This window comes from Caretta caretta, chromosome 25 (genome assembly GCF_965140235.1).
Source record: "Caretta caretta isolate rCarCar2 chromosome 25, rCarCar1.hap1, whole genome shotgun sequence".
NCBI classification, from domain to species: Eukaryota; Metazoa; Chordata; order Testudines; family Cheloniidae; genus Caretta; species Caretta caretta.
Window position 1 is genome coordinate 19,794,247 of NC_134230.1, and position 27,169 is coordinate 19,821,415.

General features: G+C 43.2%; 1 protein-coding gene across 3 annotated transcripts in view; it reads left to right on the forward strand.

Moving 5' to 3' along the window:
* The window catches only part of CPAMD8 (C3 and PZP like alpha-2-macroglobulin domain containing 8), a 140,593-nt gene that overhangs the window by 83,467 nt on the left and 29,957 nt on the right, over positions 1–27,169 (forward strand). For all 3 annotated transcript variants that reach the window (XM_048831324.2, XM_048831323.2, XM_048831322.2), the window contains 14 exons: positions 288–339; positions 1,149–1,447; positions 1,971–2,196; positions 2,827–3,003; positions 7,935–8,016; positions 9,602–9,758; positions 10,213–10,287; positions 13,416–13,581; positions 14,314–14,400; positions 15,498–15,634; positions 16,025–16,180; positions 17,960–18,022; positions 19,782–20,020; positions 26,806–26,893. In XM_048831324.2, coding sequence (XP_048687281.2) covers positions 288–339; positions 1,149–1,447; positions 1,971–2,196; positions 2,827–3,003; positions 7,935–8,016; positions 9,602–9,758; positions 10,213–10,287; positions 13,416–13,581; positions 14,314–14,400; positions 15,498–15,634; positions 16,025–16,180; positions 17,960–18,022; positions 19,782–20,020; positions 26,806–26,893 — 2,004 coding nt within the window. The remainder of the gene's footprint in view (positions 1–287; positions 340–1,148; positions 1,448–1,970; positions 2,197–2,826; positions 3,004–7,934; positions 8,017–9,601; positions 9,759–10,212; positions 10,288–13,415; positions 13,582–14,313; positions 14,401–15,497; positions 15,635–16,024; positions 16,181–17,959; positions 18,023–19,781; positions 20,021–26,805; positions 26,894–27,169) is intronic.

Consider the following 27,169-nt stretch of genomic DNA (forward strand, 5'->3'; position numbering starts at 1 on the left):
AACATATTTTTTGTTTGCAGTTCAGCCACTAAGTGTAAAATTCTGAAGCTTTAATGCCTGAAGTTAAGTGCCTAAATCCGTATTTAGGTACATTTGAAAGCAATGATGAGCCATAGTATGTCTTCCTGATAACAATGCCAGTGAAATGTCATATTTCATAATGTATAATGGGCCTTTAATGCTATATGGCACCAGAACTTTATTTTGTGTATTTATAACTAAAACTAAATGGTGGTTGCTGTTAATCCAAGTGCTTATTTTCCTAATGGATTTCTGCCTTTGTGTAGCCAGAGGGATTATCCAGAGAATATACCTACAGTGTGTTCTTCTGCCCTAATGGTAAGTTTTTGGTTTGAACACAATATGACAAGGTTTGTTTTTTTCCACAATTTAAGTTATAAATAGAAACATGTTGCTTTACCCCTGGAAAAATTTCATTTGTTTCCCTCTTTTCAGTAGGAAAATCAGTAAAATTTATATCCCATCTATGGCTGATGGGTTAACAGCATATACATCAAGCTATTGATATAAAGGGTCTTTCATACCTGGCTGGCTAACTATGGACAATATTAATTGGCCAAATGCTATATGCAAATAAAAAGTGAACTTCCCTTTCTTTATAAAACTGGCTAAGTGTTTTGCACAGTGGCTAAATTAAGTGTTTTGCACAGTGCACAACTGTGGCTAAATTAAGCTATAGTATATTTTTAGCTGATTTTTTAATTCAGACCCAAAGTCAATGTATCCCTTCTGCTTGATTCAGATAAATTGGATTTGGCTACAGTAGCTAATTATGATTTGGCTTCTGCTAAACAGGGAGTCTTCTTGACCTTTTAAAATGGGAATTGAGAAATCATGTATAGACTTCACAAGAAATATACCTGGATTATTTGAACTAAAAAGTCCTAATTCTATATAGGAAGGAATTCAAGAAAGTGGAAGTTAGGAAGAGACATCCCTATCCACTCTGCTAGTTTGATTTATGAGGCACTGGAGTGACAAAAGCGTACTGATATATTATGCAGCACAAAGCCCCAAGTGTTTGAAGTTCAGTCTTGGGCTATGTGGCTTTTTATTAACAATTTTGTGTCCTCCTAAGTTAACGTCAAGATCTAATTCTGACAATATTCCATTATTTTTTTGACTAGAGAAAATTCACATTTCTACACCTAACAAATATGAGTACCAGTATATGCAGAAGCCTGCCCGGATGACTCATTTCGACATTGCAGTGAAAGCACACAATGATGCTCATTTTGCCTTGTCCTCTGGCCCACATGACATGGCAGAGATGACTGAGATTGTCATTGGTGGGCATCAAAATGCTAAAACGTGGATTTCTACTAGTAAAATGGGTGAGCCAGTTGTCAGCACAGACACAGCTGGCATCCTCTCTTGGGATGAATTCCGGAGCTTCTGGATCAGCTGGAAAAATGGAATAATTCAGGTAGTGAATTTGTCTGTGTAACAACAGCCCTATGGTCTCTTTCTTCCTTAACAAGACCAAGAGGACTCTGAGTGTATATATGGCACATTTCCATTTGCCATGTTATAGAAAGAAAGAGCCTAATTTCTGTTCCTTTTCTATGTTAAATTTTTATTGGCCAGTTTATATTAGAACACTTGATTGTGTTTCAAAATGTTTTTCTTTGTCATGCAGTGCCCTGGGAACCTGAGCTTTAAAAATTATTGTTATTAAGTGTATTAAAAGTATTTGCTCCTCAAGAACACAGGTCCAGCTGGTCAGTACTGATGGGAGACCAGTGAGAAATAACTTGCTGATATCTCCTTAATTTCCAATTAAATCCAGTGGAGTTTGGCTGGTTTATGTAATGTTCTCATGATGCAACTACAGGTTTAAGCCACTGAGTCCAAGGGCACATACAATAGAGTTCCAAATTTAACAAGAGAGGCAGGTTTGACTTGCATGTTCATCCTGGAATTTTGGATGGTTTGCTTGTTCCTTTCAGGTTGGCCATGGTACTCAGATGCTAAATGAATCCATTATTGTGGAGTGGGCCATCCCCAAACAGCCTGAGGTGAAGTACATTGGCTTCTCCACAGGCTGGGGCTCAATGGGAGAGTTTAAAATCTGGAGAAAAGAAGAGACTGATGAAAATCACAATGAAGCGTTTACTCTTGGAGTTCCCCACAATGTGATCCCTGGATCAGAAAGAGCTACTGCCTCAATAATAGGTACCAACTAAAAGGGACTGGGTGTTAATAAAGATAGATGCTACAAACTAAAAGTTAAAAGTAATATGAATCAGGTAGGATAGTCATACCCACTTATAATGAAAAGAATATTACTTTCTGGGATGTGGAATGGTTTGCCTTTCAGTTGCTGGTTTGAACTCAGTCCAGATTGACAGTGACTGAAAGTTGGTATCGTTTGATGGTTCTTCAATAGCCTCTATGGAAAGAGATGAGAGTACCCAGTGGAAATCTATGCACAAAATCATCACAATCACAAGTAGCACTAACTGGCTCTCTTGTTGATGGTCTTAGCTGTTAGCCAAGGAGTTAATGAGCCCTGGAGACTGAAATTTCCTCTCTACTCCAAGGGAAACCCTGCATGGTTAAGACTGAGGATCTTAGGGGGTTCCAATTTTATATTAAGGTTTAGTGTTCCTGCATCTGATGGAAACCAGTGGGCTTAATTGGGTTTGTGCCATTATAGTTGTGAGTAGAGCCTTCATCAGCCATTCAGGTTCCTCCTTCCTCAGTCTTGTACATTTAGAAAACAAAAGTAAACAATGAGACAACAGGGAGAGAGAAGTTAAATATTGTGTGGCAGTACTGAATGTGTCTCATTGTTTTAATCAGGAGATGTGATGGGCCCTACGCTTAACAACTTGGACAATCTTCTACGATTACCATTTGGATGTGGGGAGCAGAACATGATCCATTTTGCTCCCAATGTCTTTGTCCTAAAATATCTGCAGAAAACCAAACAACTCAGCCCTGAGGTGGAGAGCGAAGCCACAGATTATCTGGTGCAAGGTACTTCCTCAGACTCATAGACTGTAGAGACATAAAAGACCTATCAGTAGTCTAGGTCAACAGAGCATATTACTTGTTTAACATTGTCCTGTCTAGCCTGAAATATCCTGAGTGATGGGTCTCAAACAATTTCCCTGTGGAGATTATCATACAGCCTCATAGATATCAGTGTCAGGAAGTTTTCCTTGGTACACAGCCATATTTTCTCTTCGTATTTACTCCTAGTTATACATTCTTTTACTCTCCTAAATATTTTCTTTCTCTCCTTGTTGTTTACAGCCTTCAGATACTTGTGGAAGGTTATTGTGTTTCCATTAGTCATTGCTTAGCCAAGCTGCATGTATTTAGTTTGTTTAATTTTTTTTCTAAATGAATCCTTCCAGCCCTCCAACCATTTCTGTTGTTCTCTGAACTCCCTCCAATTTGTCAATATCTTTTTAGTTACAATTTATCCAGAACCAAATTAGTATCCCAGGAGCAGTCATTCCAGAGCCATATGGAGAGGGTCTGTCCCCACCCTGTTCAATGTCATGTCATTTCTGTGTGTGTAGCCTAAAGCAATCTGCTTTTTCAAGTGTTTTCTCTCTCTGCATTCAAATAGGAAGGGTGGTTTGTACAGAATGGTTTGTAGCTACACAAAGCAAGGCTCCCAGGAACAGGAAAGAATTACGAGAAAATGATTAAAAACAAGAATCACCCACAAGGGGATGGACATGGCCTGCCTTGTGCATGACTCAGACAATAGCCATGTCATGGAATCATAGGTGACAGGGTTAACTGAGATTCCTCAGAAAATGTAATCCGTTCCCTGTACGTATCAGCAAGAGCCCTATGTTATTTGCCTTTAGGGACTGGGCCAGAATTATTTCACTTGGTAGTTTGCTGTGCTCTCTGCTTGCCCTCAAAGTTAGAGCATTTTCTAATAGCCAAGCTCAGTTTCTCATTTTTAATAATATTCAGTTTTAATTTACAACCTTTCAAATGTTTGGGCTTCAAACTCGGCATATTAATTTACCTCCACAGAGGAAATTCCAAAAGGCTTTAAACCTTCCTGTGCTCTCTGGGACCCCTGCCAAGTAGCAGGTTCTGATGGAGAAAGCCCTTGTCCTGCTTTAAGAAGGCCTTTGCGCCTTACTGAGCAAGAAAACTTTCTTTTCCCTCTAAAATCCATCCATCAAAGAGCAAAATCATAGAACCTATTATCACTTGCAGTTCCCAGCTCCTTCCCTTAATCCTCAGTGCTGTGCTGGGCTTCTTGGTAAAATTTCTACCTTACCACATCAAGGTTCTTAAAAACACAGATGAACTCTAGAGAGATGAAGTCTCTCGTTTTTGCACCTCTCCGGACTGTAAAAAGGGATGCATAGAAAATGTAAGAACAAGCATTCATAAGAGCAAGCAAGATGTGAAATGGTTCGGGAGAGAGGTCTAACAAGCAAAGAAAAATTAATGTAAGAGTAACAGCCAAGGAAAGTGTAAGAAGAGTGACATACAGAAACTTACCAGTAGTTACCAGCAAAATGAATCTGAATTGATTATTTCCAACATGAATACAATCTGGTGATGAAGAAATACTTTTCAGCAGTAAATTGTATCTGAGGCTTATGTAGGGAAGAACTCAATATAAAGGAAAAGTCAAATTTAATGCAGCAGCTATTGCTGGTCTGAGAAGAACATCTTTGTCTTTGATTTCTGGGTGTGAAAAGGCTTCACCTGCCTCCTGCAAGCTATAGAACTACTGAAGAATTCTGAAGGCAGTGACTTTTTGTTGCATTATCAGTGAATATGTGTATTGACTTAGCTGTCTGGATGCACAGAATTACAAGCCAATTCCTACCACCAGCTTGCCTTAGTCTCTTGTCTGTGTCTGCACTCAGAGTTGAGCTTGGTGGGTAGAATGGCTCCAGCAGCAGTTGAAGAGATGTTTGTAAACCTTCTTGCCAACTCTGTGACCCCATTTGTCATGGTAATGACTTTTTTCAGCAGAGTACCTTTTAGCCCAAATAGGCCAGTTTAAGCAGGGCTTGAATGCAGCACTTGTATCTGATGTGAACTTAGGCCTGGTCTACACTACAGTTAGGTTGATGAAAGGCAGCTTACCTTGACTTAACTATATAAGTGTCTACATTAAAATTTTGCTCCCACCGACGAAATTACCCTGCTATGCCGACTTAATAACTCCAGCTCCATGAGAGGCATAGAGTCAATGTCACTGTAGTTAGGTCAACGAAATGTCAGACCATATCTACACGTACAGCAATGCAGTTGTGCAGCTCTCCTGCCAGGACAAAAAAACCCTGCAAGTGGCATAAACTGTGTCGGCATGAGAAGCTCTCCCACCAACATAGCACTTTGCACGTTAGCACTTATGTCAGTGTAACTTATGTCACTCAGGGGGGTGGATTATTCACACCCTGAGTGACATAAATTTTGCCTACATAAGTGGTAGTGTAGACATAGCTTCAGTGTAGATGCTGCATTGCTTAAATCGACTAATACGGGCTTTCACACGCCATCTCACAGTGCCCCGCACTGACAGTACAGTGCTTGTGATGAAGACATGCACCACCCACTCATGGAGGATAGGTCCATCAATGGCTATTAGCCAGGATGGGCAGGGTTGAAAAACCATGCTCTGAAGTATCCCTAGCCTCTGCTTGCCAGAAGCTGGGAATGGGTGCTGGGATGTATCACTTGATGATAACCTGTTCTGTTCAGTCTCTCTGGCATTAGCCACTGTCGGAAGACAGGATATTGTGCTAGATGGACCATTGGTCTGACCAAGCATGATTGTTCTTATGTTCTTAAGGAGCATAATGTGGGCATGCAAAAACAATTTAATTACTGTGGTGGCTGTATGCCAATGTAACTTAGGTTGACATAATTTTGTTGTGTAGACATGGCCTTACCAAGGAGGCTGCAGGAGCTAGGAATTTTTTAGAAGGGTGAAGTAATATGAGGGGTTGATCTTGTTCTCCCAGAAACTCCACCACTTTCCCTTTTCTTGGTATGTTGCTGTGTGCACTGATTTTATTCCACAGTAGCACCCTCTCAGAAACACGCTTCAGAGCTTGAAGACTCTTTCTTTTCCTCTTTTGCCCATTACTAATATAGAGCACTCCTAAGTTAAACTAGATGCTCCAACCAATATTAAAGGCTTGGCATTCAGAGACTCAATCACTTGCCAAGGTGACCTTGGGGTAAATGTGGTTACCTCAGCCGCTGTTCTCAGAAGTATCTGTACTTTACTCTGATTCTTTCATTTTCTTCACTGTTCCCTTCGTCCCTTTAGGGCTCCACAAATGAAATAATGTAAACTTTGATTTATGTATTTGAATATTAATGTGATAACCCTGGATTCTGTTTTTGGTTGCTCCCAGAGTCTCTCTCTTTCACCAAATTGGGTTCTTCCCCTAAGGCTACTTTTGCATTATCTTTCTGTGGAACAAGTGGATTTTATTCTCCTACTTTTATCCATATATCCTATAAACCCCCAGTCCAAGCTTTTCACTGCTGGACCATAATTAATTTCTAGGAATTCAATTGTTTTCTATTTTACAAACTCACCCAGCTCTGCTCTCTCTAAAAGGGAAACTTTTGGAGGTTATGGAGAAGCAGGGGGAGATGGGCCACTGATAGGAGGTTATACTGCCGTCTGTATCTGCAGAGGTCAGCAAAGCTACTCAGTCCCTGGAAATGAAAAATTAATCCATTCTCATAAAGATGTCATGCAGCATGGAATGAAAAGTCTATTTATGGGTCAGAGGATTAGCCAGGCTCCAAATGTCTCTCTGTCATGTAGCCTCTTGCACATGTTTGATACATCTCCATATCAGAAATGGCCATTCTGAAGGATTTAGATCCAGTGGACATTTAAAATCCTTGCCAAAATTACTGTGTATTGGAGTTTCCACATTATTGAGACTTGGCCCAATTTTATTAGCACTGACGGTTCATGATTACAAGGGAAGTAGGTTTGGTGAAAGGTAAATTCCATCCATTATAGCTAAAATGCTAATCCCAACTTTATCTTTGGCTTTTGAAGGACATTCACGTAGGGAGCACTTGTACATTAAGGTGACTGCTCTAAAAGGATGCATCCTAAAATGGGGCCCCGGTATTTTCTCTTGATCTTCAGTATTTAACTTCACAATAACTGTTAGGTTAAAATGTGCCTTCTGTAAGACAGCCCCATCAGCTAGGAAGGGTTCAAATAAGTTAAGACCCCAATGACTTAGCTATTGCATGTCTCAAGAAACTGCTTGCCAAGGTGGTCAATCTTATTGTTCTCCAAGCTGACTTTTCTGCTCAGGAATTCTTCTCAACTAAAGGGAAGAGAAAGAAAGTCCTAATAAAAGGAAGATATGACTGACAAGTGCCATCCCATATATAGACATGCAAAGAGCCTCCAGCTGGGCATGGAAAAGAGGCTAATAGTAGGAGAAGTTATATTTTGGTCACTTGTCTTCAGGAGATGTATGGAGACTTATAAATACTAGCCTGTAATAAGATTTAGTTAAGATCTATTCCACACACACACAGGGTTGGCTCTACCATACACAGCAGAACAGGAGATTGCCTTTGGCAGCAGAATCCACCATACCAGTGTTGGATGATCTGAGTTTTCATTCAGTTTAAACACTTGCTTTTCTAAGGGCATGGCTACACTGGAAACTTCAAAGTGCTGTCGCAGGAGTGCTCTCCCAGCACTCCTGGTAATCCACCTCCACGAGGGGATTAGCTCCGAGCGCTGGGAGTGTGTCTCCCGGTGCTCAGAGCCTGTTTACACTAGTGCTTTAAAGCGCTCTGACTTACTGCGCTCAGGGGGATGATTTTTCACACCCCTGAGCCAGCAAATTAAAACGCTATAAAATGTAAGTGTAGCCAAGCCCTAAATTGCTGGACTCCCACAATTCTTTTGTGATTTCCAGGTTACCAACGCCAGTTGACCTATAAGAGACAAGATGGTTCATACAGTGCTTTTGGTGAGAGGGACTCCTCAGGGAGTATGTGGTAAGTAAGTCGCTATTTAAAACAGAGTTAAAAATTCAGTGTTTGCCAAATTGAAAAGGATATAATTGGCAAAAAGGACAATAAGTTTCCAGTTTGTGTCAGGATGTTGCACATAGCAGAGAGTAAAAATAATATTTAATGGCTAGAAGCCTGCTAATGCTCTACTGCTGAGTGTTTTGTGATCCCACATTAGATGGGTTTTGAGGATCAAAACTGAGGGACTGTTAAGATGTTAGTTAATGCATGTTCCTTTAAGGTTCCAATGCTGTCATTTAGGGTCAGATTCTATGCCATAGAACTGCATATGCAGTGCGTGACCTCAATAAGCACCTTCTTACTTGAGAACAGAACCCCACCCAGGCTGTGTTGGGGAGATGGCAGGGCACCTCCTTCAGGGCAGGAGGGAGAGAATGGAGCACATCTTTCAGTGGACTCCAGCTCCACCTGGATGAAACAGAACAGGATGGATGGATGGATTCCCCAGGAAACTGAATTGCAGGGCCTTTCAAGGTACCAGTTGTGCTGAGGCAGTAGATGGAGGGGGCAGGGTGTTCCAGTGTTCTCTAGAATGCCCCTCATTCCCCAAGACTCTGCTTTACCTCAGTGTTAGCATTTACTTGACTAAATGCAGCACCTTAAACTAAAAAGTTTTCCATTTGGTTAATTTGCCTGCACTGTCACTCAATTTCTTCAGCTGCTCTGAATTTTCCTTTAGATTGACTTGCTCCATGAACTCATTTGAAGGGGAAGTAGAATTTCTGTGATGATGATGCTTAACTTTTTTAAAGATAATAAACTCTACTTTCATCTCAGAGCTGGCATCTTTTAGTCCCTAGATATAAAATACTGTAACACACCATTACTTAACACTCGAAAAATCCCCTGCCAGGAAGCCTGCCTCCTACCCTCCCATTCCTGCGGGGCTTGTAAAATGAGTGATTCAGTCTCCCAAAACCGGCTGGAGTTCACACTTTTTGCATGTCAGAGGTTTAGAATTCTAAAAGCACTTCTTCTGTGTCTGCTTAGATCCTAACGCTCAACAGAGACAAACTTTAGCAGTGGTTTGAATTTCCAGTTGTTTTATTATCAGTAAATAATTAAAATAGGGGAAATTACAATATTTTCCCTTTTTTCCATCTAGTATTATATCTGAATTGGTAATTGTATGCATCTTATTTCAAAAGCTTGAGTCAGGGAGCAGCTAAACACCTGTACAAGAGAAATTAATTCCAGCCAATGACAATGTTGAGTCAAATTTTGGCTCTCTTTCTATTTATGATATTCTATGGCAGTAAGTTACACAGGCTTAACTGTCTTTTTTTATGGGGTTTTTGTTGTTGTTTTTAAATGCTTCTCAGTTTAAAATATGCTGCCTTTGAATTTCATGCAGTGTCCCCTTGTTTTGTGTATTACCCAGAAGGGTAAATAGTGCCCAGTGTATCTTCTCTACACCATTCTTTTTTTTGTATATTTCAATAGTGTCTCCTCTTCTAGATTTTTGAAACATACATTTCCCAGAAGCACTATTTCCCAGATAGTGCTCTGTGTTCTTATTCTCAAGAACCTGCTGAATTTGTGTTTTCAGGCTAACAGCCTTTGTTCTCAAGTCCTTTGCGCAGTCTCGTGGATTTATTTTCATTGATCCCAAGGAATTAACAGCTGCAAAGGACTGGATCATCCAGCACCAGAAGGAAGATGGCTCGTTCCCTGCTATGGGTAGAATATTAAATAAGGACATCCAGGTAAAAACTATAGAGACTTAGAATCATGCAACAAATGCATTTTTAGAATGTTACCAGGGTTAGAGGTAGTGTAATCTTATGGTTCATATGATTTTTGTGTTAAAGGGCTATGATCCTATGGGAAAGAAACTAAAGAGGGGTTTCAATAAAGCAGTCTGCTGGGGCTTAGCTGTGTGCCACCCTTTGAAAATCCCACCATGGCACTTGGAAACTGCATCTCAACTATGAAGCTCCATGTCTCAGATGTGTTACCGAGCCATGGACCGGGCAGAAAGTTGCAAAGGGGAATTGGGTTTCAGAACTATAGGCTCACCAAGTACAAATGTGAAAGGGTCCTATGGCCTTAGCCTTTGTCATGGTTCCAACTTATTCCCTGCTTCGCTTCCAAAGTCCTTCCATGCAGCGTGCTGCTGTTCAATTTTCACCCAGTTGTTTTATGTTTATCCCACTCCAGGGTGGAATCCATGGCAAGATCTCACTGACAGCATATGTAGTTGCAGGTCTGTTGGAGACAGGCATCACCTTTGAGGTAAAGGACTGAACAGCAGCCATTAAAATAGCTAAGAGATTATTTCTTGTGCTGGGTTTTGAAAATTTCCTTTTTGTTGCTTGGCTTTGCATTTTTTTGACCTGCGGAGACTTTGTCAGCTGGTTCTGGAGGTGACAGTCAGACACCAGAAGCTGTGGTGGAGTCTTCCTGACTTATCTAGAGTTGAATGTCTCAAAAGAATCTTTTCTAAAGTTAGCAATGGAGATTCCTGCAACCTCGAGTTGTCAGCTTGTGGCTTGTTCCAGAGGAGCAGAGCTGCTCTCTCTAAATCCCCTCCAGCAGCAGGCAGTTGTTTCCACATAAGTTGCTGAGCAGCTCAGAAAGGCAGTGAACACAATAAATATGGATCTGTCTCTATGCTCCTCTTTGTCCTGATCCTAATAGGTGGGTTTGCTGGCAGCCCCTGCCAGATAGCCACATTCATGAATTCTACAGCCTGTGATTCCTCAATTAGGGTATTTAAAATTATCAAATGTCTTAGAGAAGAGTCACTTTCCTGTGATGTAGTGGAATGTAAACTCTGCAGCAAAATGTTCACCTTTGCTGTAATGCAATTTCCTGGCGCTTAATACAAGGCATGTGTGTGGAGAGCCACTGCTTTCTATCACTCCAGAAGGGTAGGAGGCAGCCAGATCTCAGTGATCAGAAGATCTCTTGGATTACCTATTACATTCATCCTGAATCCCCTGTACTGTGTTACCTTTGTTAAATCCAGCAGAGGAAGCTGATTTACTATCTGAAGAGTGTTCATTTGGATGTGTGAATGAGTTAATGGTCCTCAGTCCAATTTCTGTTGGATAAATAGCTGTGTCCCAAAAACCATGGCCACAATTGCCTCAATAGCTGCTGATTCTGGTAGGCTGAAAATTGAATGCCCCTTGGAGACTGAACTCTCCTCTCACCTCCAAGAATAGGCATTTGCAGGGCAGCGTAAAGCAGCATATTATTATTTATTTATTTTATTACAACTGTAGGCACTACTGTAACAACAAACACCTGCCCCCAAAAGTTTACTGTCTAAGTAGACAAGGCAGAAAGGGAAGTAAAGACACAGAGAGGGGAAGTGACATGCCCAAGGTTGTACAGCAGGTCCGTGGCAGAGCTTCCTAACACTGACTCTTAATCCAGTGCCCTACCCACTAAAGCATATGATCACCCCAACTTTATAGAGCTGTTGCCTGTGCTGGACTTGTGTAGATAAATGATAGATTTCACTGTCCATTTCTGTCAAGCTGTTGGTACATTAGTAAAAAGAAAAAGAAATATATCCCTGCCTCCTCATTCCAGCAGAGAGGACAAGCTCTTACTGTTAATTAACTATGGAAGCCTTCTGCCATATCACTCCCCAATGTGAACTGGGTCCCATTTGATTAATTTAGGTCTTGAATGAGCAAGGTTCTAAAGATTAATTTTATATATAATATACAAAATGTGGGGTTAGTGCAGGGGTGACCAGACTTTCCCAAACTGAGCCCCACATGGCCAACTTGCTAGCAGCTACAGAATTACAAAAATGGAACTGATTGTCTCTTATGTTGAGGTGCAACCTGGTACTGATGAGGTGGGGCCTGAGGTCTGCACTGTAGAATTCTGCAGGCTACACTCTGGCCACCCGGACTTCAAATATTGGACAAAGTGAGTTCCCCAAACCCTTCTGAATCTCTGTAGATAGCATGTTGGAGCCTGCTACTGATCTCACACACACTCTTTCTCTGGACCCTGTTTGTAATCACACATTGCACACACTCAAAACTGCTGAGCCAAGCATTCCCTGTGGGGAGGGAATGACAATAAATATGTTATGAATCTGATACCCTGTGTCTCTGTAGAGAGAAAGGTCTGTTCAGTGTGTCTCTTTGGTGTCCCCTACTCAGACATGTTGATTTCCTGTTCAGACATAAAACACCGTTTTTAAGGGGATTTTTAAGTGCCCAGAGGAGCCATGAGGATCTCTTCAGAAAACCTTTGTGATTGATGTGCTCAGCGTGCTGTAGGCCTGTGCCTTGCAAAGCTCTCAGAATAAGGCCAGCCTGCAATGTGCTGAGCACCCTTAATTCCGGTTAGACTCAGTGGGAGTTGAGGGCGCTCAACACTTTGCAAGATCTGATCCTGAAAGTGCTAAAGCAGCGGTTCTCAAACTTTTGTATTGGTGACCCCTTTCACACAGCAAGCCTCTGAGTGCGACCCCCCACACACACACTTATAAATTAAAAACATTTTTTAATATATTTAACACCATTATAAATGCTGGAGTCGAAGCGGGGTTTGCGGTGGAGGCTGACAGCTTGCGACCCCGCCCCCCCATGTAATAACCTCACGACCCCCTCAGGGGTCCCAACCCCCAGTTTGAGAACCCCTGTGCTAAAGGAGTAAGTCACCACCCCCTCTGCGGCAGCTCCCCTTTATGGGAAAGATAGGGCAGGGAGGGATGTTCTCTCTAGGCCATTTCTAAGTCAGATAGCCCCAGAAGTCCCAGTTCATTACAGTCTGGTGGTTTCCCTAGGGGAGATCTGCAAGTGTTACTAATGATCTGAGCTTGGAAATGAGGAAGGAAGAAGGTAAGTGTGACAGGGCAATCAAAGGAAACCCAATTACATCAAATCCAATTAAATTATTTCTATAAATTGTTAGAGCTTTGTTCCTGCACAGTGAGATCATTGGGGGAGTTAATAAAACATGTCTGCTGACTGTGGTGACCCTGGGAATCTTGGCCTTTATTATCATTTAGTATCTACTAGATGCTCTGGAGTATAAGGGACCCAATCAAACGTAAAGCAGAGACTTCACTGCTACTAAATATCTTTGCTGTCCATGCTGAGTCCTACAGGAGAATGAAGCGTCTTCAGCATTAGGGGAACAAATATGTCTCAGCAACATTAATATCTGATCTTTCTTGCTGTGGTGTTAGTCCCCATTTTTTTAACCCTGGAGTCATGGCCCTACTTAGGGAAAGGAAGGATCAGTCGGTTCTGTACCACTCAGAGCAAAGTGCATGTTCACACTGCTTCCCTGATAGACACAAGTTCAGGAAAAATGTAGCAATCTCAGTTCTGGAGATGCAGGTGCTAGTAATATTGCTGGTCTTTTTCCCACTCTCCCCAATTTAGGAAGAAAAAGCAGCAGTTGCCAAAGCAAAACACTTCTTGGAGTCCAACTTGTATTCTGCAGAAGATCCCTACACCACAGCCCTGACTGCATATGCCCTGACTCTTCTGCATAGTCCCTCTGCTGCAGTGATGTTGCGGAAAATGAACAGCATGGCCATTATGCAAGGTATTGTGCACCTGAGGGCCAAGCTGGCATGCCCCTCAAATAACTTCTGCTGCTCTGAGGCTTCTCAGACAATGAACTCAGTACAGGCCTCCCCAGGGCACTTGTGGAAACAAGCTAATAGCACTTGCCAGCGAGAACAAGTGATCTCAGTTATCAGCCTGGGGAGGATATATCCTCTGAGATGAGGGCTTCCTCATAACATGAATCGACCTTTATAACATAATTCTCCTGATTCTCAGGATACAGGGCAGAGTCCTTCAGCTACAGGCATTGGTTTGACTCCACCTTCCCTAGCTTCTAGCGGTACAGGTATGAGTGGTCTCTGCTGTGAGCAGTGTAAGTGCACCAGAGACTTTGCCGTGCCACTGTGTGACATTTAGCATCCTTCTCTGGTGCCACAATACTTGATCAGTGATGCAAGATCTGATTCTGCAGATGGCTCTTCGGAATGCAAAATTCAGCAGCCTGCCAGCATTAATCCTCTATTTCCTTCTGCTCCCAGCCAAAATAAATCCCTCTTTACAAATTGTTCTGAAGCACCAACAATGTAGTTAGCACTGTAGGTAACCCAAAGGAATTCATAGTCCCTGCCCCGAGAAGCTTACTCTGTAAATGGAATGACAATGCAGTATAGGTTGTGGTTCAGTTTTAGACCAAATATGTGACAGCAGAGTTTGAACCTCCCCATGTCTAGGGAATAGCTTTAACTTCTTTACTGCTTTACCATTCTAGATGGCTTTACCCACTGGAGCTTAATGGGGACTCTGGTTACTGATGAAGATACATTCATGGGATTTAACGATGGGCTTTCTCAATCAGGTACCCCTGTTTGTGGTTATTTATGATACCCCTGTTGGGGGAAAGACTGGGATTATTCTCTTTTGTTTTATATAATGCCTGCAGTGTGCTAACTGCTTTTCAGGTAGGTAAGAAGGGAAGGTCGCTACCCTGAGGAGTTCACATGTGAAGGCAAAGGAAGGGGAATGGGGTGCAACAAAAGTCCAGTGACTGAGTGGGGCAACATTCACACTTCTTGTTTTTTATAATGCACCCTAATGTCCCTTTCACCCTCCTTATGTCTGTCTTGTTAACAATTCAGAAAAGGAGCAGGAGTCAAGAGCAGGAGAAGGCAGTGGCCAGACATTAAGAGAACTAGGAGGTGCAGAGCTGGGTGTGGTCCATGCATTGCTGGCATTTCAGCCCATGTTATCTCACCAGCTCTCCATAAAGCTTCATAGGAGATGGTGAATAAAATGGGGAACTATGAGCCTTATGGGACTCCTCAGGGGAGGAGTCATTTGCCATGGGAAATTAGAAGTCAAATATACTTAATTTTACAGTAACAGCTATTTGGCCTGGGATTTTCAAAGGACCCTAAGAGTGAGTGAGGTGCCCAGTTTCCATTGACAGTCAATGAGAGTTGGCCATCTAACTCCCTTAGTCTCCTTTGAATATGCCAGCACTAATAATTAACTATTTAAAACCCCAGGCTCCACTATCAAGATGAAAAGGTGTAAAAATTAATGGAGTAATCGTTGGGCCAGGTCAAAAAAGACCATGACTCTGCATGAAAAGTCCGATGACAGAGATGCAGAGTCAGCCATGCAGCTTGGGTGGCATGTAGGGGAAAAGGGAGCCAGAGTAAATTTATGCAGGGGCTAAAAGTCAAGCAGAAGGAGCTGTGATCTGATGTGCCAGAGGAAAGATTAGACTGGAAGCTGACACATGAGGCCCATTTTGGAAAATGTCCGATGTAATTTGGGTACAGACATTTTTCACTGCTTCATTTGTCTCTTTCTGCCTTGGACTCTTTGAACCCTGAAGATTTTTTTAGCTTGTGAAACTACAGAGAGGTGATACCTAGCTCAGCCCAGATTCCCTACTCCAAATGTGGTTTTGATTGTTTTCTCTTTCAGTTGTATCTGCAGAGGTGGAAATGACAGCCTATGCACTGCTGACATACACGCTCCTGGGAGATGTGGCCTCTGCACTTCCAGTGGTTAAATGGTTGTCGCAGCAGAGAAATGCACTTGGAGGATTCTCATCTACTCAGGTGAATTCCTGGCAGCTTGTGTAATTTCATCATAGAAATAAATGCCAATGCAAACTGACTGACTAGGGACTAATCTGGGTTAGGTTTCATTCTGGAATGTAGGAGTCATGCTAAATCCTGGTGCAGAGAATACCGCACAGTGCTCTTTATCACACCTTTCGGGTGTGAGCAGCAAGGAGTGAACTTGAGTGTCTCTGTCACTTTCTCTGAGACTTCTGAGGGAGGAAGAGGTGCGGAGAGAGGGGAATGAAGCGATTCCATTTACTGTCTAAGCAAGTGCAGAGGAAACCTGAACTGTCAGATGCTAATGAGTGTACTTAGCACGTTGCTAGTTCATAAGGTTGGTGCTCCTTGGTTCTTCACTAACTGTCTTTTCCCCCAATCCCATAGGATACATGTGTAGCTCTGCAGGCTCTGGCTGAATATGCCATTCTTTCTTATGTTGGAGGAGTCAACCTTACCATTTCCCTGGCTTCCACTAATTTAGACTATCAAGAGACTTTTGAGCTTAACAAGATGAATAAGAAGGTTCTCCAGACTGCAGTGGTAAGTGGGTGCCTGAAAAGATACAACTTCCTCCGCTTTAATGTTACTAATGACAGGTTTCAGAGGAACAGCCGTGTTAGTCTGTATTCGCAAAAAGAAAAGGAGTACTTGTGGCACCTTAGAGACTAACCAATTTATTTGAGCATGAGCTTTCGTGAGCTACAGCTCACTTCATCAGATGCATACCGTGGAAACTGCAGCAGACTTTATATATACACAGAGAATATGAAACAATACCTCCTCCCACCCCACTGTCCTGCTGGTAATAGCTTATCTAAAGTGATCAACAGGTGGGCCATTTCCAGCACAAATCCAGGTTTTCTCACCCTCCACCCCCCCACACAAATTCACTCTCCTGCTGGTGCTAGCCCATCCAAAGTGACAACTCTTTACATAATCAAGTCGGGCTATTTCCTGCATAGATCCAGGTTTTCTCACATCCTCCCCACCCCCATACACACACAAACTCACTCTCCTGCTGGTAATAGCTCATCTAAACTGACCACTCTCCAAGTTTAAATCCAAGTTAAACCAGAACATCTGGGGGGGGGTAGGAAAAAACAAGAGGAAACAGGCTACCTTGCATAATGACTTAGCCACTCCCAGTCTCTATTTAAGCCTAAATTAATAGTATCCAATTTGCAAATGAATTCCAATTCAGCAGTTTCTCGCTGGAGTCTGGATTTGAAGTTTTTTTGTTTTAAGATAGCGACCTTCATGTCTGTGATTGCGTGACCAGAGAGATTGAAGTGTTCATAAACCAGTCGGAGAACACTTCAATCTCTCTGGTCACGCAATCACAGACATGAAGGTCGCTATCTTAAAACAAAAAAACTTCAAATCCAGACTCCAGCGAGAAACTGCTGAATTGGAATTCATTTGCAAATTGGATACTATTAATTTAGGCTTAAATAGAGATTGGGAGTGGCTAAGTCATTATGCAAGGTAGCCTGTTTCCTCTTGTTTTTTCCTACCCCCCCCCCCCGATGTTCTGGTTTAACTTGGATTTAAACTTGGAGAGTGGTCAGTTTAGATGAGCTATTACCAGCAGGAGAGTGAGTTTGTGTGTGTATGGGGGTGGGGAGGATGTGAGAAAACCTGGATCTATGCAGGAAATAGCCCGACTTGATTATGTAAAGAGTTGTCACTTTGGATGGGCTAGCACCAGCAGGAGAGTGAATTTGTGTGGGGGGGTGGAGGGTGAGAAAACCTGGATTTGTGCTGGAAATGGCCCACCTGTTGATCACTTTAGATAAGCTATTACCAGCAGGACAGTGGGGTGGGAGGAGGTATTGTTTCATATTCTCTGTGTATATATAAAGTCTGCTGCAGTTTCCACAGTATGCATCTGATGAAGTGAGCTGTAGCTCACGAAAGCTCATGCTCAAATAAATTGGTTAGTCTCTAAGGTGCCACAAGTACTCCTTTTCTTTTAATGTTACTAGTTTCCCAAAGTGACCGACCTGAATTTGGGTTCTGTGTTGTAACTCAGATTATTTCAGTGTGGGGGGTGGGGGGGAATGGGCTGGGTATTTTGCCCAACCTCTGATGGGAGAGGCAGCAAATGCTCAGTTATGAGAACATCCTTCATCACAATGGATGCCTGGTGTTTGGTTTGGGATCATTACCACTGGCTGCTTGCATTAAATATAGGGACTGAGGAAGAATCTGCCATTTTTGTTCTGCTTTTATATGGTTCCATGTAAACTGGAATGCTCTGTCACATAAAAACCAAGGCTGACATGTCTTAACTGTGGATTCTCCCATGCTTGTCCCTAGATCCCCAGCATTCCCACTGGGCTGTTCGTAAGTGCCAAGGGCGAAGGCTGCTGTCTGATGCAGGTAAAGGGCTTCCGGGCTGTGTAAAGGAGCTGAGAAGATTACATTTAAACAGACAAGACAGTCTATTAAACATTCATTTCTTTCCAACCTCTTCCCCCAGTGATGAATTGGCATGACTAGCCAACAAATAATCCTCTCTAAGCCTTTGCTTGTCTCTTTCTAATGTCTCAAGGAGGGTGGTACATGAGGGTGTGACTAGAAGTGACTGGGGTGACATTTAAAAGTGAATATTTAGGTTGAATGTCAGGAAATGCATCCTGATAGGGACATATCAAGCTGTGGGATAGTTTGAAAGAACATAAGAACAGCCATACTAGCCAGATCCATTTAGCCCAGAGGTGGCCAAACTACGGCCCGCGGGCCACATTCGGCCTGCGGGACTGTCTTGCCCGGCCCCTGAGCTCCCCACCGGGGAGGTGAGACCCCAGCCCCTCCCCCACTTCCCCCGCTCTGGGCGGCGGGGCTGCGTGCTCATGCAGGGCAGCGTGTCTGGCTCCGGCCGGGTGGTGCAGCTCCAGACATGCTGCTCTGAGCAGCATGGTAAGGGGGCCGGGGGGGGTGGATATGGGGCAGGGGATCCCAGGGGGCAGTCAGGGGACAGGGGGCAGTTGGGGGGGGGGGCGGTCAGGGGACGGGGAACAGGGGCTGTTGGATAGGGCAGAGGTTTGGGGGTGGCAGGGAATGGGGAATAGGGGAGGTTGGATAGGGGGTGGGGTCCCAGGAGAGGGCGGTCAGGGGACAAGGAGCAGGGGGGATTGGATGGGTGGGGGGTTCTGAGGGGGGTAATCAGGGGGCGGGAAGTGGGAGGGAGCGGATAGGGGGCAGGGGCCAGCCTGTTTGGGGAGGCACAGCCTTCCCTACCCGGCCCTCCGTACAGTTTCGCACCCCGATGAGGCCCTCAGGCCAAAAAGTTTGCCCACCCCGATCTAGCCAGTATCCTGTCTTCTGACAGTGGCCAATACCAGGTGCCCCAGAGGGTATGAACAGAACAGGGAATCATCAAGTAATTCCCTGTCACCCATTACTAGCTTCTGGCAAACAGAGGCTAGGGACACCATCCCTGTCCATCCTGGCTAATAGCCATTGATGGACCTATCCTCCATGAATTTATCTAGTTCTTTTTTGAACACTGTTATAGTCATGGCCTTCACAACATCCTCTGGCAAAGAGTTCCACAGGCTGACTGTGCATTGTGTGAAGAAATACTTCCTTTTTTTTGTTTTAAACCTGCTGCCTATTAATTTCATTTGGTGACCCCTAGTTCTTGTGTTATGAGAAGGAGTAAATAACACTTCCTTATTTACTTTCTCCACACCAGTTATGATTTTATAGACCTCTATCATATCTCCCTTAGCCGTCTCTTTTCCAAGCTGAAAAGTCCCAGTCTTATCAATCTCTCCTCATATGGCACCATTTCATACCCCTAATCATTTTTGTTGCCATTTTCTGAACCTTTTCCAATTCCAATATAAGAGATTATAAGAGATTCTTTTTGGTAAAATCTCCCATCTGTACACGTCAGTGTAGGTTTGGCAGCTGAAATGTCATTGTGAGCAGTGGTGTTACTGATGCAGGATGTTACTAGTAAATTGCTCAAGGTTCCCCGCAAAATGTCTGAGAGTCTAGTCTCTGCTCTCATCTCTCTGGAAGTGTCTGGTGATGCTGCAGGGTCTAAACAATGCTTTTATTGCTTCATAGTCAATGGCACTAAAATCAGACCTGATTTCCTCCCCCTCCACCCCCCCCCCATTTGCTGCAGATTGATGTCACTTACAATGTGCCTGACCCTGTTGCTAAACCAGCTTTCCAGCTTCTGGTTAACCTGAAAGAGCCCAAATCAGAGTGTCATCGGCAAACTCAGCATCCCCTACGGCCCCTCTCTCCAGATGAAAATCGCTCAGAAGCCTCCCACAGAGAACGGGCACTGGTGGATGATGATGACCCAGCTTCTGATCAAGATCACCAGGAATACAAAGTGATCCTGGAGACGTGTACTAGGTAGTGAAATCCCTTTATTTCCTTCAACATGGCTCTCTGTACAGGTTGGCTAAGCTTGTTATCAGCAGATCCTTCCACTAGTCCTTCCATTTCAAACCACTCCCAGATGTTCTTCCAGTGAGAATTGCATCCCATCCCTACATCTGTGAGGGTTTATAATGTGATTTTATGGGATACATACTGTTATACTGTTCTTGCTGTGTTGTCCTTGTCTCAAATCAAGTCAGACAGAACAACTCGCGTTTTACTTGTCCTAGTAGTCTCACTTGATTTGCTCAGGTGTTGAAGCCAGAGTAACAGGTAAGATAGTTTGTGTCTGAGGCACTCATTAATAAATATCAAGTGTTAAGAGTTTCAAATAAAGATAGGCAGGGAGGGTTTATTATTGGAATGGTTCCATCAATAATTTATACTGATTCAGTAGGACACATGATTAAGACATTTTTAATCTGATTTTTTTTTATTTTTTGCCTTTTCTCTCACTCTACCTCTTTGAAACTGATGTGTTTTCTTACTTAAACTACTTTACTTCCGAGAGTGTGCACATTGGTTTGTTCTTGTAGTATGCTCATGAAAGCTGGGCTGTGCATACTTCCTCGATATTATATGGTTACCTATGAGTGCTTGGTTGCTGGCTTTGATATTTTTAGTTTTGAAGCACTTTTTGAGAGGAGGAAAAACATACACAAAGAATTTACCAATTGTTGTATAGAAAGGAGGTAACATTTGGAGACTACTGGCTCTGATTAAACCTTTATATATTTATATTGTCTCTTACAAAACCTGAAGAAAACAGACTAAACCATCTCATTACATCAGGTGCAAAAGAAAAAGTTCCAGAACATTTTCCAAGGCTATATTAATGAAAGATTCCTTAGAAACCTAAAGGAGTTAGGTAATGCCAGTTAGGTAGTTCTACATGAAACATGGCCATGGTTCTATAAATATTATTAACTTGACTCTAATTTAATGTTTATTTGAGTTGCTCAGGCCAGTCTGTTCAGTTTTGGATACAGAAACTCTAACAAAGGATGCTGGTTGCCATGGTATCAGTTTGGAATCCGATTGCTGGTATGGCTCTCTGGTTACTATGGTAACAGTGCAGTCTATGAGATTATTTGGTTGACATGGTTCCCCAGAGCCGACTATTTATCTGCTTGTTTCTTATTAAAGAATGTTAGAAATTAGTTAGAAAAAATGTCTGGAGTGATACCAACACACACTGATTTTCATCCCTAGCACTCAAAATGCTTTGTAAAGGCTGTCAGCAGCCTTATCCTCATTTTACCGGTGGGAAAACCGAGGCCTGGGAAAGAGGAAGAGGCTTGCCTGTAGTGTTACAATGAGAGAGTTGCAGGGACAGGAAATAGAACCTCGCTCTCCTGACTCTTTCCTGTGCTGAATCCACCAGACTTTCACCCCAAGCTTGAAATCCTGCCCCTATTGTCAACAGATTGCTTTGGTTTCAAGGAGGTTGTGGTAGGGCAGGCTGAAGGGAAGGGAAGCTCAGAGCTAGAGTGAGGAGGCATTTACAAATGTCAGAGTGCACAGCAGATAAAACTGAAAATTCACCAAGTCTTCATATCCCTGTTGCAGTTCCGTGTCCAACGTGCCAGGCGCTGGGGTTCTAGAGGTTAAAGAATTATCTGGTCCGGATGCCTAAAATCTCAGCAGCAGTAACACAGTCCCTCAGTGCCTCATCATAGCAGAGGGAATGTCTGTGCGTCCTGCCTGCTGCCACCTCCTCCCTGCCAAAGAGTTGGATACAGTCCTGAAAACAATCTGTCAGATTTCAGAGGAACAGCCGTGTTAGTCTGTATTCGCAAAAAGAAAAGGAGTACTTGTGGCACCTTAGAGACTAACCAATTTATTTGAGCATGAGCTTTCGTGAGCCACAGCTCACTTCATCTGATGAAGTGAGCTGTGGCTCACGAAAGCTCATGCTCAAATAAATTGGTTAATCTGTCAGAGTGACTCCAAACAGAGATGGGATTCTCTTGTCTCTAAACTCACCAAACCCTTCTTTCTGGCTCTTATGTTATGTTGCTGGCAGTCATGATGCTAACGAATGCCAAGGACCCATGAAATCCCCAGGTCTGGCCCCACATAGACTTGCATTTCACAAGCCAGCTTTATGCCTTCCTCCAGCAGCAATGTCTGAGTGGCAAGCAGCTCAGGTCCTACTGCACCTTCCACCACAACATTTTGCTGGGGACCCTGAAAATTGTCTGGCCGGTTCTGTGTAACCACAAGAGCCTGTCCAGGTTCTTTAGCAAACTCTCCCTGGCTCTGAGGTTCTCACCTGCTGCTTTGCCCTCCTGGCTCTGGGAGCTATGGGTGTATGATCAGTGGAAGAAGGGGTATTTCTGAGGCCTGTTGAGTTAACTGGTATCTGTGTAACAGCACCAGTATCTTACCGGATAGAGCGGTCCCAGTGTCTGCTCTGCTTTGCGCTCATGCAGCACATTTGTGTCACCAGTCTAGCTACATTATTGTAGGCAGGCCCTGACTCTGCTATTGCATGAGCATCTTATGGGGAGGCAAGTTTGAAAGGTTCTTCATCTGTTCTTTGAAGATGTCTGTAACTAAGGAGGCTGCCTTGCATCAACACAAGCTTTCTGCTGTCATTTCTGAAACTTCTGCCATAGGAATTGCTGGAGCAAAGACAGAAATTTGAGAGGAAGTTCAGGGTGAGGAGATCGAAGTCTTGGACAACAAACAAAAGCAAATGAGATCTTCCCTGTCCCTTAGTCCCCCAGTAAACATGCTCTTTAACTCCTTAGATATCTTCCCCTGTAGAGCTTGAATGGGAGGCATTTATAAGGATAGCAAAGGGAATGCATCAAGCTGGAGTTGTTACACAAGAGGGAAATTGTTTATTTTGAGGAGTCAAGTCCTCAGGACATTTCCTTTTTGGGGTGAGACTGAATGACTATATGAATTTAGAGAAAAGAGAGTGCTCTACTGGAACAGGAAATGCCACTTTCTCTCTGAGGAGTTAGCTGGGTCTACATCTTAATTGCACCAATCTCCTTGTTGCAATAGTGCCCCTGTTTCCATGCTGTGAGGAATTGAAATCAATGAGCATCTGCCCTCTTTGTAACATACAATGGACTGGAAGGATTCTCCTCCATCTGCTTGTGTTTTCCCATAGAAATATGAGGAATGACAAGTCTTATTTTCTCTGGTTTTGCTGGAGGCCTCACTGATGTTGCAGAGGATGATGTACATAGTGAGCTCTCTCACATTATCTGAACAAGTGAGGGTGTGTTATCTGTAAGCTCTTTGGAGCAGGAACCATATTTTTTTTCTGTGTTTGTACAGTACTTAGCACAACAGAGTTCTGGTCCATGGCTCAGGATCCTGGACATTACAGTAGTACAGATAATTATTAATAATAACCATAATGATAAAGACACTCTTTTCCCTAGGTGTCAATTAGGCATTGGAATGAATTGGATGTTTACAAAATACCAGTTTTAACTAGACTAAAAATCTTCCCTTCCATACTGTGCAGTTTTTGCTCTTTTGTGATATCACATCCCTAATTCTCCAGTCACCATACAGTCCCCAAAGTAGACAGGATCCAAATTCCTATTGATAAAAGCGGACGGAAAAAACCACACCCATTTGCTTCCCCCTTTGCAGTCACCTTTAAGATATCGCTCAGTGTTTCAGTTCAGCCCCTTGGTTTACTGGCCTTCAGCAAAAAGAAAAGGAGTACTTGTGGCACCTTAGAGACTAACCAATTTATTTGAGCATAAGCTTTTGTGAGCTACAGCTCACTAATTTTAGCCAACATCGTCTCCACCTCAGAACAAGGTTTCCTAACCAACTGTTTATAGAAAGTTCTGGACGAGCAGGATTGGATGGCTTGGGACCTGGTAATAGGACATGAATTCCTTTAACCCCAAGTAACCACTTCCAGCCCCAAAGGCCATGTTGGGGAAAGGCCATCTGGGGTCTTATGTATCCTGATCTCACTTGGCACTAATCAGTATCCTCGTTGAGAGCCACAGCAGAGAAGCCAAGGACTAAACTGGCTATGGAGGCATAACCAGCCTGTCACCCCTGCTGGGCAAAGCACTTTGGCAGTGGGGAAGATGGCACTGCCTCTGTCCATGCCATACCTGTTCTTGTCTAACAATGGAAGCTCACTCTCTAAGGATACGTCTACCCAGCAAAAAAACAAAACAAAACCCTACGGCAGCAAGTCTCAGAGCCTAAGTCAGCTGACTCTGGCTTGTGGGGGTTGCGCTACAGGGCTAAAAATAGCAATGTAGATGTTCCTGTTTGTACTGGAGCCTGGGGTCGTAGACCCTCCCCCCTCACTGGTTTCAGAGCCCTGGCTCCAGCCCGACTGGGGGAGTCTACAATGCTACTTTTAGCCCCATAGCACAAACCCAAGTCAGTTGATGTGGGCTCTGGAACTCCCTGCCGCAGGGTTGTTTTTTTGTTTTGTTTTGGGTTTTTTTGCTGTGTAGATGTGCCCTTAGGCACTTTTCATATATATATATTACATTGAGCCCAGTGTGTCTCTGCATTTCCTTTAAGATATGGCCATGCTTTTCTATTTACAGAGACGCAGATAAAGCCCAGAGCCTTGAAGTTTATGTTTGTGATGCTCAGTAAGGGCTTTGGATTGTATCATGAAGTTCTGCAAGTGGTGATCCTAAGGCTGAGTTATTCCATATAGAAGTGGCTGAATTCCCATCTTGTCCAGGGTGACAAGACATCGCAAGTGCCATGGGCATTATCTGAACTGAGTCTGTGTATTTTTAATTACCCATCACCGTGCTATCTAAGTGCAGGGCTGGGGAGAGGATTTCAGAGTTTGTGCCTAGAATGCCCCCATATCCACAAAAGTGGATCTGTGCAGAGCTGTTGCATGCCTGAGCTACCTTTTTGCATTGTTTCTTGTTTGTAATATACGTTGCATATGTGTGCCAAGGTCACCAATCCAGGCACTGCTCTTTCTTATGCCTTACTCCATTCCCAGCAGGCCACTTTAGGGAGAAGCAGAAGCATTTCCTCCCACAAGGGGCCATTTCCCTCTGTCAGCAGCGCACTTGCCCAATGATGTCCAATAATTAATAATTAGTCTAGCAGCACCATGATAGACTGTATCCTTCTTGTCCTCTTCTGCCTGCCTTCTCACATCTCTGTGCTCTATGGGCTGCACTTAATTTTTGGCTAGCAAAAGCAGAGAGGAGTATGACGCTACACTCCATATTCTTTATTGAAATATGCTTATAATATGGATATGACATAACTGAGATATACTTTATGCAAGATGGGTCTTGTACGGTATCCTTGGAAAGGCTATGATTTACCGGATGTGATTATCCAATTTGTATGCATGTATCATGTCTGTATATAAAGTTAGGAATATGGACTATGTAACAATTACAACTGGGGGTATATTGGGATAGACACCCACCATCAAATTTGATGAGCTATCAGGAAGCAACAACAAAACCATGAAGATACTAATCTCTCTTCCTCCTGGGAGGCGTGGGGAGGAGGGGGACTTAACTGTGACACTATTAGGTCAAAAAGAAAAGGAGTACTTGTGACACCTTAGAGACTAACAAATTTATTTGAGCATAAGCTTTCGTGAGCTACAGCTCGCTTCATCGGATGCAGCTCATGAAAGCTTATGCTTAAATAAATTTGTTAGTCTCTAAGGTGCCACAAGTACTCCTTTTCTTTTTGCGGAGACAGACTAACACGGCTGCTACTCTGAAACCTGTCACTATTAGGTCAGGTGGTCTTGTTACCTGATACTAAACATTACCTGGGACTTCTTGTAACTTTCCACTGGAAGGGAAGGGGGATCAAGTTTGGGAAACAAAGGATTCTGCCTTATATAAATCCTATTTAAGGGTGGGGAAGAATGCAAATGGGACTCCTCCTCTCCATGGCCTGTTTGCCCAAGAAGAAAGACTGCTAAAGCCACCTGAAGGGAAGGCAGGGGGTGGGAGGCGGAGTCCAGACTGAAAAGAAATATAACTGGAACTCTGAACCACAGAAACTTTGCAACCTGCCTAAAATAATATTTAGGGTAAGAAATTACATTTTGTAACCTATTTCTTAAGTATATTGAGCTTAGCTTGCATACTTTGTTTTATTTGCTCAGTAATCTGTTTTGTTCTTTCTGTTATCTCTTATAATCACTTCAAATTCACCTTTTGTAGTTAATAAAATTTGTTTTGTTTATTATTAAACCCCGTTTCTGTAATTTCTAACTGGGGAGGAGGGGCGGCAAGAAGTCGTGCACATCTCTCTTCACATTGAGGAAGAGGGTGAATTTGATGAGCTTGCACTGTGCAAATATTTCTATACAGTGCAAGACAGTAGTATTTTGGGTTTGTCTCCTAAAAGGGGAGGGCACGTGAGTGCTGGGGGAGCCCTCTCACACAGAGCTGACTTCAATCTGTGTCTGCAGCAGGTCGTGGCCCTACTTTGTGTGTGCTGCAAGAGGCCAGAGAGCCTAATTCAGCAAAGTAGGGAGAGGGAACCCAGGCTGATTGAGCAGGGAAGGCTCAGTTAAACCCCAGCACATCAGGTGGTCCAACCTGTCACTGGGAGCATTTATAAAACTAAAGAGAATGTGGCTTTTAGCAAGCCCTTCATTTGGGATTAGGTATCCTCTCCTCCTAGACTCTGTGTGTCACTTTTCTTTGAAAGTTTCTGTCTCAAGTCTGCTTCATCCCCAACTGCTCCAGGTATGGTTTAACTTAGTTCCTGACTTTATTCTCTCTCTTTTTATCCCCCCTGGGAAGGTGGCTGCATTCGGGATCATCAAACATGGCTGTCTTGGAGGTACCCTTGTTCTCAGGTTTCCGAGCAGATATTGAGAGCCTGGAGCAGGTAAGATGTTGTGATCAGAGTGCAGAGCATGTGCTTAGAGGTTGGCCATGGCTCTTTCATTAGCAGGGATTCCTTTTGAGGTGCTTGGGGAGGTAAATGCCATATTATGTGAGAAGAGATGTAATTAAAATCAGAGGGTAGGAGATTTCACTTGTCAGAAAATATTTATCTGAAGTGGGGAAACAGATGTTCTGAGTAAGATTAACAAATTTACCTAACTCAGCCAAATAAGCCTTTATTACTGTGCATGGCTCATGGTAATTAAATGAGACTCAT